Below are 15,250 nucleotides of genomic sequence, written 5' to 3' on the forward strand. Positions count from 1 at the left end.
AATCGCCAATTAGTCTTCTTCTGAACGTAAGCGATTGAAAGTTGGAGGAGATGACATTATGAACTGTGATATCCTTATCATAAGCGAACTCAAACAAGTTAGGGTACTTGTCAGCCAATTTTTCAGTGCCACACCAAATATTTTTCCAGAAACTGGAGCTCTTTCCATTACCAATACTTTTTTGTAGTAATTATAGTATTTGTCTCGAACTGAGAGGATACCTTTCCAGAAGTGAGAATCAGAAGGTTTTTTCTTCACAGAAATGATAGGCTTATTTTTAACATATTTGCGATGAACAATAGTCTGCCACAAGCCACTAGAATTTTCTAGTCTCCAAAACCACTTCGCTAGCAGAGCTTCATTCATTTTTTGTAAGTCCAGAACACCGAGACCACCCATATTTTTGGGAGAACAGACTAAATTCCAATCAGCTAAGTGATATTTTTTATGATTATGGCCACCCTGCCATAATAATCTTTTTCTAAAAATATCCATTTTTTCAACACACCTTTGGGGCATTTGTACAAAGAGAGCATGTACAGGGGGACATTGGTGAGACTGTTGTTAATCAAAACTAATCGACCTCCCAGACTAAGGAAACGACCTTGCCAGGAGCTCGATTTACTCTCAATTTTTTCTACTATGGGAGCCCATAAAGATTTGCACAGCTTTTTGTTATCAATCTGGACCCCTAAATATTTCATAGGGAGACCACTTGGGGGGCAAGTAAAGATGTCAGCATATAGACGCTCACTATTTACAGAATTTCCCAAGCAAATAATTTCACTTTTATGAAAGTTAATCTTAAGACCTGACATCTGTTCAAAAATACAAAGAATAAACTTCAGATTTCTAGCATTTTCAAGATCATCTTGCAGCAAAAAATAGTGTCATCAGCATATTGTAAGCAACAACAACCACCGGAGATAATATGAGGAATGAGACCTTTGATAATACCTTCATCTTTAGCTTTTTGAATCAAACAAGCAAGACCATCAGCTGCCACATTAAAGAGGAGTGGGGAAAAAGGATCACCTTGGCGAACACCCTTGTGTGTTTTAAAATAGGGGCCAACCACATCATTAGTTCTGATAGCCACTTTACCACCTTTCACAGTCTTCAGCACCCAATCACTCCATTTATCACCAAAGCCTTCTTAATCATCATATTATGAAGAAATTTCCAATTAACCTTGTCATAAGCTTTTTCAAAATCAACTTTAAAAATCACTCCATTCTGTTTCTTTCGTTTCACTTCATGAATAATGTCATGAAATGAAAGGACACCATACATGATATATCTACCTTTGATAAATCCATACTGAAGGTCACTAATCACAGATGTGATGCAGCGAGCCAACCTATTAGTCAGAACTTTGGTAATAATTTTGTAACAGACGTTGAGCAAGCAGATAGGTCGAAAGGCTTTAATATCAGTCGCATCAGGAACTTTTGGGATAAGAGTGACTATCCCAAAATTAAGTCTCTCAATATTAAGGGAACCATCATGAAAGGACTTAAAGAGATTAAACAAATCACTTTTAATAGTGTCCTAGAAGTCCTGAAAAAATTCAGAAGGGAAACCATCAGGGCCCGGAGCACTGTTGTGTTTCAGAGAAAACACCACCTCTTTGATCTCCTCCAAAGAGAAAGGACTTATAAGAAGGTCTTTGTCCTCCTCCTCAAACTGTTTCATGTCCAAATTATCAAACGAAATACTTGAATCTTGAGAAGGGCCAAAGAGGTCTTTATAGAAGGATGTCGCAAGCTGATTAATGCCATTATCATCATGTGCCAAACTATCACCATGAGAAAGAGTTAAGATCTTGAGTTTCCTCTTTTTATGCTTGGCTAGCAAATGAAAGTATAGTTCTCATCACCATCTAACATGAACTTATCTCTAGCTTTCTGTTTGAGGCTAATGTTTTCCTCATCAACAATCTTCTTGAGGTTAGATTCCAGGTCAAGTTTCACAAATCTATCAGTATCTGATAAACCCGAAGTTTCACTGATTTTATCAAGGGTGTCAATTTTTGAAATCAGATCTTTTTTCAGCTTCTTGTAGTGGCCCACAACATTATTATTCCAACCTTTGAGCTTTTGTCTCAGTCGTTTCAATTTCAGCTTCCACACATCAAGGCTATGAGTAGCACCCACCGGAAGGGACCAATTACTTCTCACTAAATTGTGAAAGTCCGGTCTAAGCTTCCAACACAACTCGTATCTAAAATCTTTACGCGTGATGGGGATAGCATCAGTTTGAATACAAAGGGGAGCATGGTCCGAGAAGGATCTATTCAAACCAAGAACACTGATATTATTATAAGCAAGATCCCAGTCAGGACTGGCCAAGAATCTATCTAGCTTTTCAAACGTAGGATCACTACGATTGTTAGACCACGTATACAATCTGTTTTTCAATTCAAATTCCACTAGACCATGATGGTCTATTATACTGTTAAACAAGGAGCTCCACTTGTTGAGACCGCCCGGTTTATTTTTTTCCTCAGCTTTTCTGAGGATGTTAAAGTCACCACCAATAAGCAAGGGGACCTGACTTCTCGAGCAAACTGCAGACAGTTCACTGAGGAATCGGCTTTTATGTTCCTTTTGAGCAGCCCCATACACATTGACAAAATTCCAAATAAGATTTTTTCTCTGTGAAGAACTAGAGTGCGAATCAAGAACTCACCAGCTTCAAATTCTCTGACATCAAACACATCAGAGTTGAAGCCCACTAAAAGGCCACCAGATCTCCCATTAGGCGGAGAAGAGAACTAGGCAAAGAGTTTATTACCAGCAAGCGAGGACAAAAGAGAATCATTGAATTGATTTTTTTAGTTTCCTGTAAACCAATAAAATCAACTTTTTCATCCCTAATGATTTCTCTCAAGAAATCAAACTTAGCACTCCGACCCAACCCCTGACAATTCTAGATAAGGCCTATCATTAAAACGGATCTGGGGGGAGGTCAGAAAGGTCAGATACCCAATTTTTGTTAGGTGTGTACCTATTTTTTGGGGAAGCGTTTTTTTGTTGTTTTTTCCAATGCTTTATTTTCCTTCCTTTTCTTAAAATCATGACATCCAGGAAGTCATGATCATTGTTTATATCAGAATCATCATGGACACTGCTGTCCACATATTTGTGATCGACAAGGGGGGGCCTCCAATGTTGTATCTTTTTTTACAAGCTTGGATTGCCAGAATTTTTCTGGAAAGTTCCAGGTCTTTGATCAACTCCAGATTATCTATTGCAGCAGACTCAGAGGGACCCAAAGAAACTCCTAATCTATTAGCTATATCTAGCAAGTCTACATTATTAGAATCAAGAAGTGAAAAAGAGTTAGTGTACATACCTTTGTTGAGGAAAGCATCTTTGGCTTCAGCTCTGGAGATAACTTTATCGGCCACCTTCACATCTTCATTCCTCTCCAGCCTAGAGCTTTTTCTGATGCCATCTGAGATGTTGGTGGGCATTTCCAGAGGCTTTTTACCTTTCACTTCCTGTAAGTCCTCACCACTGGGGGGATCGAGATCATAGCACCAATTTTGGACTGAAAGTCCATCTGGTCCTCCTCCATGTCTTTAGCAAATTCTTCAAGATCTTGAGAGCTCAGCAGATCATCTTCATTTGGGTCAAAATCAACTTTCTCATCACTGAGGTTATCAAGTTTCTGATCCTCATCAGGAATGTCTTTGGGAATCTCAAGGTTGGGTTCAGAAAGTTTGGCAGACTCTTTGCCCTGAGAAGAAGACTCCCCCAATTTGGGATTTGGAGTAAGATCAGCATCAAGGATTTCTTCTTCTTCATTTCTAGGTTTTTTCCCAGACTTGTCAAATAATGGGTCATTGATCCCATGAATTTGAACAGAAGCTCTTTTGCCCAGGTTCACTAAATCATCATTCCAGCCCTCATCACAAATTGATTCAATTCTAAAGAAGATATCATACAGAAAGGGTTTGACTACCACTTCCACCACAGGAGGAATCATGGTCACACTCTTTATGTGGATTTTGAATCTCACAATATCATCAGAATCCAAGGACATGAGGTCAACTTCCTCAACAGCCCCAATCATTGAGCCAATTTCACAGATTGACTGATAATTTTGTAGCTCCTCAGGGACATTCTCAGCAACAACCCAAACAGTATGGATTCTAGACTTAGGTTTGGCCCGAGAACTCCAAGGCACAACAGCTATCTTGGCACCAGACATCTTCATCTTAAGTTCAGGGAAACTGATCATTTCATCAAGACGTTCTTGGGAGGGGAATTGCATCAAAAATCTAGAATGATATTTAGTAGCCTTCCACATCTTACCCCAAGGGAAATGAAAACCAAAATCTCTTTCAAGATCTTCTGCCGAAACTAACCTCTCAATCACTTTAACCAGACCGATGAAAACCCTTTTTGGTTTTTTGGTCAATGGTTTAGCGAAATGAGAAAGGTAAAACCCTAATCCATCTGCAGCCATACCAACTATGGGCATGGTGGGTTTGTTTTGCTTAGACAGGACACAACGAGATGTAACGCGGGTCTCCTTACGACAGATGTCACACCACAATGCGTTAAAGCAATTTCTAGCATGATGCCCTTCAACTCCACATTTCTGACAGAATGCAGGACGAACAAGATCGACATCTTTCTTTAGAGGTAAAGGAGAAACGATAGGGTTACCTGTTTGAGTTCCTTCGCCGAGGGAAGAGGACAACAGACCCTCTTGCTGCTCAGCTTTTCCGAGTGTAGGCTTCAATTTCCAACTGAGGTTTCTTGCCCTGTTCCAAGATTGAGGCCCCTGTGGATTTTCTTTAGGACCCCAACGATCCCATTGGGGGTTCTGCGGATTCTTGCTCTTCGGATCCATCGCAGAATCTTTCGAAGGGCTTCGAGAACCACCGGATCCCAGACGAGGCCACTCCTCTTCAACCACCGTCGGGCGAAAGGAAGAAACACACCACCCTCCGCTAAAACTAGACTGCGACGCGACCGGGAGCGACCAAAGATGCGAGAGGAAGGCGGCGCAATGGGGAAACGAGTGCGATCCGATGAAGTCCAAAGGAAACCCTAACCTGGATGTAGGATTTTCAGGCGGAGAGGACGACGGGGGGGGGGGGGGGACGACTCGCGCGAGGGGAAGTGAGACCGAACAGGGAGCGGCGACACCCCCGGGCTCCACCCAATCCAAGTCGACCACGGATCAGAGGCCAGGTCAGCAACGCGAGACGGGGCACTGTAGCCCTGGGCCTGGAGAAGCCACGAAGGATACGGCCCAGCAACGTTTTCCCGCGCGGCAACACAGCAACCACCATGGGAGGGTTGGGGGATGACACGGGAGGAAGAAGAGGCGACCCAGAGAGCCAGTCACCATTTTTTCCCTGCCTTACGTCTCATTTCCTCTTGTCTCTCGATTTGTCATGGATGTAGTCAACATAATCGTATTATTAATTTCTTGTCATAGAAAATCATCAAAATACAATTAAATCATTAAAAATATTGTTTAAACAAAAAATTGATGTATTACAAAGTCATATATCTCTTCAAGCTCTACAATTTTCATATAAACTTTATCTTCATCCTATTTCATATGTAAAAGTTATGATTTTATAACTATATTACGCAGAAAAAGAAAAAACGGGTACCCGTATCCGACCCAGGATTTTCGGGTACTGACCGGGTATTAGTGATTCCATATCCTACCCGTATCCGAGGTTCAATATCCGGGTAATACCCGTATCCGTCCCGACAAACAAAATACTCGTATCCATATCCAAAATTACGTCCCTTTTGGTACCCGTATCCGATACCCGTTCCGGGTACCCGTCCTATTTTCATCCCTACCTCGTGGTAGTCTGGGACCATGCTTTCTCTGAAACACAGTCCTCGATCATGCCTAATCATGCGACTGTCCTTGGAGCCAAAAACAGGACAAGGCCATCTACTATCTTTCTATTTTTTCTCTTGTCGAAAACCACCATATTTGCTGACAAAATGAAACTCGGCCGTTTCGAAAGGAACAGGGAAACAAAATCAGCGACGCGAGATGCTCCAAGCCTCGCGCGCTGTTCAGGAACCAAACGCCAGATTTCAGCAGCAGCCACAGCCATCTCGTAGTCGTAGGTGGACAGGTGGTCACGCCTCACCCGCAGGCAGCAGCGGCAGACAGAGCGCACTTCGATACCAGTCCCCACCAGGGCACCACCACCACCACCAACCCCCCCACCTAACCAAGCAACGCTGCACTTCACTACACCACCCCAAACCAACGCTCGCTAGTCACCTACCGGCTACCGCACCGCCGCCGCCGCCGCGCCCATCTCGCACGCGCAGCACAGGACGCGCGCGATCCCCTCGCGTCCGGATCGCCATGGCCTCCACGGCGTTCGCCGCCGCCAAGTACTTCCCCGCGCACCTCGACTCCTCCCCGCGCATCGCGCCCCGCCGCGCCGCGCCCACCGCGAGCCTCTCCTTCTCCCCGCTCTCCGCCAGCCCGTCGTCCCTGCTCCGCCTCCGGACCCCCTGCCCGTCCGGCCCGGGGGGCAGGCTGCCTCCGCCGCCGCCGCCGCCGCCGCGATCGTACGGCGGCGGCGGCGGATCTGGTGGCGACGCCGCGAACTCCGGCGGCGGCCGCCGCGGCGGGGGCATCCTCGGGCTCTTCCTCGCCGGGTGGGCCGCCCGCGTCGCCGCGGACCCGCAGTTCCCTTTCAAGGTGCTCATGGAGGAGCTCGTCGGCGTCACCGCATGCGTGCTGGGCGACATGGCCTCCCGCCCCAACTTCGGCCTCAACGAGCTGGACTTCGTCTTCTCCACCCTCGTCGTCGGCTCCATCCTCAACTTCGTCCTCATGTACCTCCTCGCCCCCACCGCCGCCGCGTCGTCCGCCGCCTCCGCGCTCCCCAGCCACATGTTCGAGCCCGGCGCCTTCTCGCTCGGCTCCCGCGTCGCCACGCTCGTGTCCAAGGGCGCCACCTTCGCGGTGGTCGGCTTCGCAGCCGGGCTCGCGGGAACCGCGCTCTCCAACGGCCTTATGGCGATGCGGAAGCGCATGGACCCGGCGTTCGAGACGCCCAACAAGCCGCCGCCCACGCTGCTCAACGCGGCCACCTGGGCGCTCCACATGGCCGGCAGCAGCAACCTGCGGTACCAGACGCTGAATGGGGTCGAGTACATGCTCGGCAAGGTCGCACCGGCGCCGGTGTTCAAGGCGTCCGTCGTTGTTCTCCGCTGCTTGAACAACGTGCTTGGTGGGGTGTCCTTCGTGCTGCTTGCTAGGTTGACTGGGGCGCAAAAATCAGATAAGCCGGCGACGGTCGCGGAAGAGAAGGATAGGTTGATAGCTGTGGGCAATGCTGCAGCAGATGCCATCGGTGAGGCGAGAGATGGAGAGGAGGGTAAGTAAGTGGTAGAGGAGAGGAACAGTAAGATGATGGTGCATCGTCCCACGCTCTTTTGCAAGAAACCTGTAGAGTTGGTTGGAATGGAATAAGGAGTGAGGCTCAACTTCTTTTCTTAAAGTCGGTTTGTGGTTTGTCGCTGTTGATGATTACTTCCTCCGTTTCGTTTTAGTTTTCGTTTTAGTTGTCGCTGGCGTTTTAGTTTTCGTTTTAGTTGTCGCTGGATAGTGTAAAATTAAACTATTCAGCGATAACTAGAAAGAAACAAAGAAACGAAGGGAGTATATGCTTAGAACGAAGTTTTTCTCTCATCCTTGATCGTTGACTCAATGGGTAGCCTGCTCGTTATACCTTCAGTTGCTTGATTTGCATGCAATATATATGATTCTGAATGATACTATGATGAGAGGATAGTGACCCCCTCCCCACCTTGTTTGGACACGTCTAGAACCTAACGTTTGGATTTTACAATGGCTATGTGCTATGCCATAATAATCAAGAATCCATATTGAATGCCTTACTGATGTAGTGAGGCCACAGGGCCATGCCAGAGCAATGATCGTTGGAACTACAATTAGGTATTAGTGTTACATTTCATTGTAACTGTCATGCTTAAGAAGTGGGGGAAAACTTTCGGGTCTTAGAGCAACTCCAAAAAGGATGTTAAAAATTTTACCCTAAAAATTGATTATTAAGAGCAGGCTAAAAATTTTTAAGAGTGAATTATGATGGGTACTCCAACAGTTTTTTTAAATGTGACATGTGGCACAATATGTACAGTCGTCGGGACGCCGTGGATGATCTGATACGTTGATGGATGGATTGGGGAGGGATAGAACACACCAAAATATGAGGGAGAGGAGGCTGTGGATGCGGGACGCTAGTTTTTTAGGAGAAGAATGAGGGAGCTGTTGGAGTAAGAAAAACTACTATTTTTGACTAATATCTGTTTTGGGGTTAGTTTACACGTTCTTTTAGAGTTGCTCTTAGGGCATGTATAGTGGAGAGACACCAAAACAGTTCTTCAAACATAAGAGACAACTAAAGAGACTATTATATAATGGACTGTCTATAAATATAGTCCACTAATAAATACAGAAGTAAATGCACCTATATAGCATCGGATCGATAGAACAGACGACGAATTCGTACGGTGAGAAGTGAGATATGTGTTGTTACTTGATTTACGAGCTAGAGACGCCTATTCACGGAAAGTAAAATACCCTTTATACATGTCACGATTTTTTTATGTGCAAAAACCCCATCACGTCAAAAACCTCTACATTAAACATTGTACATGCCCTTATGACTCCTGTGATTTACTTTTCTGGTCTTATGACATCTTATGCCAGTTTTGGTGTTAGCGTCGGAATGCATGCATCGCATCGATTCACCTTAACTAGTACGCAGAGCTTTATGGTTCATCATATATTTGGCCTGTACATGCAACTCTCCAGTAACACAAATTTTATTATTATTTTTTACTCGTGTATTGTTGTTTGGTCATTGGCATATGATCATCCAGTAACAAAGAATCACTCTATAATTAATATAGGTACTTTGCGAAGTTATTAGGTTAGTTAGACCACTGTTTATAGATCTTGCTCTAGGTTAGCCCCTAGTTGAAGTGAGGTTAGACATCCTCTACCCCTTGGTGCTTAAGCAGACCATTATAATAGTTGTACCGGGAGAGGTGAGAGCACCTAGATGGGGGTGAATAGGTGATCCTGTAAATCTTAAAAACTTAAGCCACAAAACTTTGATTAAGTGTTAGCACAGTTAATGCCAAGTGGCTAGAGCGAAGATCTTGCACAATATGATAATCACAAGAAGATCAACACAGAGAGGACACGGTGATTTATCCCGTGGTTCGGCCAAGTACAAAACTTGCCTACTCCACGTTGTGGCGTCCCAACGGACGAGAGTTGCACTCAACTCCTCTCAAGTGATCCAATGATCAACTTGAATACCACAGTGTTATGCTTTTCTTCTCAATATCCCGTTTGCGAGGAATCTCCACAACTTGGAGCCTCTCGCCCTTACACTTGAGATTCACAAAGAAATACGGAGTAAGGAAGGAACTAGCAACGCACACAAGACTCAAAATCAGAGCAACAACACGCACACAAGTCGCAACAAGAGCTCGCAACACAACTCAAAGAGTTCACAACTCCACAAGAGCTCTATATGCTATCACAATGAAACGAATGCGCGAGATCGATGTCTTGGTGCTTAGGAATGTTGTAGGGTTGCTTGGTCTTATCCTCCATGCGCCTAGGGGTCCCTTTTATAGCCCCAAGGCAGCTAGGAGCCGTTGAGAACAAATCTGGAAGGCCATCCTTGCCTTCTGTCGTCGGGCGCACCGGACAGTCCGGTGCACACCGGACACTGTCCGGTGCCCGATTTATTTCCATAAACAGCGCAGTCGACCGTTGCCGACCGTTGCAGATCTGGCGCACCGGACATGTCCGGTGCACACCGGACAGTCCGGTGCCTCTTTCCGACCGTTGGCCAGACCACGTGTCGCGCGCAGATTCCGCGGCCGACCGTTGGCTCGGGCCGACCGTTGGCTCACCGGACAGTCCGGTGCACACCGGACAGTCCGGTGAATTATAGCCGTACGCCGTCGGCAAATTCCCGAGAGCGGCTTCTTCGCCCGAGGCAGCCTGGCGCACCGGACACTGTCCGGTGCACCACCGGACAGTCCGGTGCCCCAGACCGAAACATCCTTTTGGCTGTACACAGCCCACTCTTCTCTTCTTTTCTTCTTTCTGTTTCTAACACTTAGACAAGTATATTAGTACACAAAACCAATGTACTAAGGCTTAGAAACATACCTTTACTCATGATTTGCACTTTGTTCATCCATGGGCATAAATTCACATTTAAGCACTTGTGTTGACACTCAATCACCAAAATACTTAGAAATGGCCCAAGGGCACATTTCCCTTTCAATCTCCCCCTTTTTGGTGATTTATGCCAACACAACATAAAGCAACTAGAACAAGTGCATAATCACTTCAAATAGAATAAATTCGAGTTTTATTCAATTTTGGCATATATGGATCATCCTTTGCCACCACTTGGTTTGTTTTTGCAAATCAAACTCAAATCTCTATCTCTAAGTCAAACGCACATGTTGAAGCATAAAGAGAGTCATTCCAAAGAGATTGATCAAAGATTTCAAAAACTCCCCCTTTCTCCCATAATCACTACTTCTCCCCACAAGAAGCCAACTTTTGACAAAAGATACAATAAAAGAGTTTTTGACAAACCAAAAGCTCTACTCTACTATTTTCAAAGTTTCTCAAGTGGTAGCTGATCCATCTATTGCTTTGGCCTTTATTTTCTCCCCCTTTGGCATCAAGCACCAAAACGGGATCAATCTTGGCCCCATAACCCCATTGCCTCACCAAGATCTTCAATTAAGAGCAAATGGCAATAAGAGTTCATGAGATGGACTTGGAATAAGTTACCCTCTCATCGGAGTGCAGTGGAAGTCTTTCATGGTCCAAGTCCACCTTTTCCCTTTCAATTCTCCTTCGAGACTAAATCATGCAAACTCAAGCATATGGTTAGTCTCAAAGGGTCAAGTTGTAACACAACTCCCCCTAAACATGTGCATCACTTTGCAACGGACTTGTGAGGTCCCGGGAGTGTTTGTACAACTTGAGCACCACAATAAGCAACAAAATGCAGAATGAACATGATCAATGGCATAAACACATGTATGCTACAATTTAATCCAAGTTCCGCGAATCTAGGACATTTAGCTCACTACGCAGCCTGCAAAAGGTCTTCTCATCTAGAGGCTTGGTAAAGATATCGGCTAGCTGGTTCTCGGTGCTAACATGAAACACTTCGATATCCCCCTTTTGCTGGTGATCTCTCAAAAAGTGATGCCGGATGTCTATGTGCTTTGTGCGGCTGTGCTCAACAGGATTTTCCGCCATGCGGATAGCACTCTCATTATCACATAGGAGTGGGACTTTGCTCAGATTGTAGCCAAAGTCCCTGAGGGTTTGCCTCATCCAAAGTAGTTGCGCGCAACACTGTCCTGCGGCAACATACTCGGCCTCAGCGGTGGATAGGGCAACAGAGGTTTGTTTCTTAGAGTTCCACGACACCAGGGACCTTCCTAAGAATTGGCACGTCCCCGATGTACTCTTCCTGTCGACCTTACATCCAGCATAGTCAGAATCTGAGTATCCAACCAAGTCAAAGGTAGACCCCTTTGGATACCAGAGCCCGAAGCAAGGCGTAGCAACTAAATATCTAAGGATTCGCTTCACCGCCACTAAGTGACATTCCTTAGGATCGGATTGAAATCTAGCACACATGCATACACTAAGCATAATATCCGGTCTACTAGCACATAAATAAAGCAAAGATCCTATCATTGACCGGTATGCTTTTTGATCAACAGACTTACCTCCTTTGTTGAGGTCGGTGTGTCCGTCGGTTCCCATCGGAGTCTTTGCGGGCTTGGCGTCCTTCATCCCAAACCGCTTTAGCAGATCTTGCGTGTACTTCGTTTGGGAGATGAAGGTGCCTTCCTTGAGTTGCTTCACTTGGAACCCAAGGAAGTAGTTCAACTCGCCCATCATCGACATCTCGAATTTTGGCGTCATCACCCTGCTAAACTCTTCACAAGACTTTTGGTTAGTAGAACCAAATATTATGTCATCGACATAAATTTGGCACACAAACAAATCACCGTCACATGTCTTTGTAAAAAGAGTTGGATCGGCTTTCCCAACTTTGAAAGCATTAACAATTAGAAAGTTTCTAAGGCATTCATACCATGCTCTTGGGGCTTGCTTAAGTCCATAGAGCGCCTTAGAGAGCTTACACACATGGTCGGGGTACCGATCATCCTCGAAGCCAGGGGGTTGCTCCACATACACCTCCTCCTTGATTGGCCCGTTGAGGAAAGCGCTCTTCACATCCATTTGGTACAACCTGAAAGAATGATGAGCGGCATATGCTAGCAAGATACGAATTGATTCTAGCCTAGCCACAGGAGCAAAAGTCTCCTCGAAATCCAAACCTGCGACTTGGGCATAACCTTTTGCCACAAGTCGAGCCTTGTTCCTCGTCACCACTCCGTGCTCGTCTTGTTTGTTGCGGAACACCCACTTGGTTCCCACAACATTTTGCTTAGGACGAGGCACCAGCGTCCAAACTTCATTCCTCTTGAAGTTATTGAGCTCCTCTTGCATGGCCAACACCCAGTCCGGATCTAGCAAGGCCTCTTCTACCCTGAAAGGCTCAATAGAAGAGACAAAGGAGTAATGTTCACAAAAATTAACTAATCGAGACCGAGTAGTTACTCCCTTGCTAATGTCACCCAGAATTTGGTCGACGGGATGATCCCTTTAAATCATCGCTCGAACTTGGGTTGGAGGTGTCGGTTCTGCTTCTTCCTCTATCACATAATCATCTTGTGCTCCCCCTTGATCACACGCCTCCTGTTGATGAACCTGTTCATCATCTTGAGTTGGGGAATGCACCGTTGTTGAGGAAGAAGGTTGATCTCGTTCATCTTGTTCCTGTGGCCGCACTTCTCCAATCGCCATGGTTCGTATAGCGGCCGTCGGAACTTCTTCTTCATCTACATCATCATAATCAACAACTTGCTCTCTTGGAGAGCCATTAGTCTCATCAAATACAACGTCGCTAGAGACTTCAACCAAACCCGATGATTTGTTGAAGACTCTATACGCCTTTGTATTTGAGTCATAACCTAACAAAAACCCTTCTACAGCTTTGGGAGCAAACTTAGAATTTCTACCCTTCTTCACTAGAATGTAGCACTTGCTCCCAAATACACGAAAATAAGATACATTGGGTTTGTTACCGGTTAGTAGCTCATATGACGTCTTCTTGAGGAGGCGATGAAGGTAGACCCTGTTGATGGCGTGGCAAGCCGTGTTCACGGCTTCCGTCCAAAAGCACTCGGGGGTCTTGAACTCTCCTATCATCGTCCTTGCCATGTCGATGAGCGTCCTGTTCTTCCTCTCTACCACACCATTTTGCTGTGGTGTGTAGGGAGCGGAGAACTCGTGCTTGATCCCTTCCTCTTCAAGGAACTCCTCCACTTGAAGGTTCTTGAACTCGGACCCGTTGTCGCTCCTTATCTTCTTCACCTTGAGCTCAAACTCATTTTGAGCCCTCCTGAGGAAGCGCTTGAGGGTCCCTTGGGTTTCAGACTTATCCTGCAAAAAGAACACCCAAGTGAAGCGGGAAAAATCATCTACAATAACCAGACCATACTTACTCCCTCCTATGCTCAGATAGGCGACGGGTCCGAAGAGGTCCATATGCAGCAGCTCCAGGGGTCTTGAAGTGGTCATCACATTCTTGCTGTGATGCGCTCCTCCCACTTGTTTACCTGCTTGACAAGCTGCACAAGGTCTATCTTTTTCGAATTGAACGTTAGTCAGACCTATCACGTGTTCTCCCTTTAGAAGCTTGTGAAGGTTCTTCATCCCCACATGTGCTAAGCGGCGATGCCACAGCCAGCCCATGCTAGTCTTAGCTATTAAGCATGCATCTAGACCGGCCTCTTCTTTTGCAAAATCAACTAAATAAAGTTTGCCGTCTAATACACCCTTAAAAGCTAGTGAACCATCACTTCTTCTAAAGACAGACACATCTACATTTGTAAAAAGACAATTATATCCCATATTGCATAATTGACTTACAGATAATAAATTATATCCCAAAGACTCAACTAAAAACACATTAGAAATTGAGTGCTCATTTGAGATTGCAATTTTACCTAACCCTTTTACCTTGCCTTGATTCCCATCACCGAATATAATTGAATCTTGGGAATCCTTATTCTTGACGTAGGAGGTGAACATTTTCTTCTCCCCCGTCATATGGTTTGTGCATCCGCTGTCGATAATCCAGCTTGAACCCCCGGATGCATAAACCTGCAAGGCAAATTTAGGCTTGGGTTTTAGGTACCCAACTCATGTTGGGTCCTACAAGGTTAGTGCAAATATCCTTAGGGACCCAAATGCAAGTTTTGTCTCCCTTGCATTTTGCCCCTAACTTCCTAGCAACAATTTTCTTATCCTTTCTACAAATAGCAAAGGAAGCATTTAAAGCATAATAAATTGTAGAAGGTTCATTCACTACTTTCCTAGGAGCATGAATAACATTCTTTCTAGGCATAGCATTTTTCCTAGACATATTTCTAACGTGCATAAAGGAAGAACTAGAAGCAAACATGGCATGAGAGTTAAAATCATCATATGCATTATAACTCCTATACACATTTCTAGTTTGTCTCCTATCATGATATAAAAAGGCATGGTTCTTTTTAGCACTAGTAGCCATAGGGGCCTTCCCTTTCTCCTTAGTGGGAATGGGAGCCTTATGGCTTGTTAAGTTCTTGGCTTCCCTCTTGAAGCCAAGTCCATCCTTAATTGAGGGGTGTCTACCGATCGTATAGGAATCCCTTGCAAATTTTAGTTTATCAAATTCATTCTTGCTAGTCTTAAGTTGGGCATTAAGACTAGCCAAATCCTCAGTTAATTTGGAAATTGAAACTAAATGATCACTACAAGCATCAACATCGAAATCTTTACACCTAGTGCAAATCTCAACATGTTCTACACAAGAATTAGATTTACTAGCTACTTCTAGTTTAGCATTTAAGTCATCATTAACACTCTTTAAAGTAGCAATGGTTTTATGACAAGAAGATAGTTCACTAGAAAGCACTTCATTTCTTTTAACTTCTAAAGCATAAGATTTTTGTGCTTCTACAAATTTGTCATGCTCTTCATACAAAAGGTCCTCTTGTTTTTCTAAGAGTCTATCTTTTTCATTCAAGGCATCAAT

At 44.9% G+C, this 15,250-nt stretch overlaps 1 protein-coding gene across 1 annotated transcript; it reads left to right on the forward strand.

Annotated features, from left to right (window-relative positions):
• The first annotated feature begins 6,221 nt into the window (after window positions 1-6,221).
• On the forward strand, window positions 6,222-7,552 carry LOC100276764 (Protein RETICULATA-RELATED 3 chloroplastic). The gene has a single exon (NM_001150479.2). It carries the CDS (start codon window positions 6,367-6,369, stop codon window positions 7,396-7,398), a length of 1,032 nt encoding a protein of 343 aa, NP_001143951.2. The 5' UTR covers window positions 6,222-6,366; the 3' UTR covers window positions 7,399-7,552.
• Window positions 7,553-15,250: the final 7,698 nt, after the last annotated feature.

Source organism: Zea mays, chromosome 8 (genome assembly GCF_902167145.1).
Source record: "Zea mays cultivar B73 chromosome 8, Zm-B73-REFERENCE-NAM-5.0, whole genome shotgun sequence".
In the NCBI taxonomy this organism is placed as follows: domain Eukaryota; kingdom Viridiplantae; phylum Streptophyta; class Magnoliopsida; order Poales; family Poaceae; genus Zea; species Zea mays.

Coding starts and splice junctions, on each gene's coding strand:
- LOC100276764 (NM_001150479.2), top strand. CDS start 6,367: ATGGCCTCCACGGCGTTCGCCGCCGCCAAGTACTTCCCCGCGCACCTC.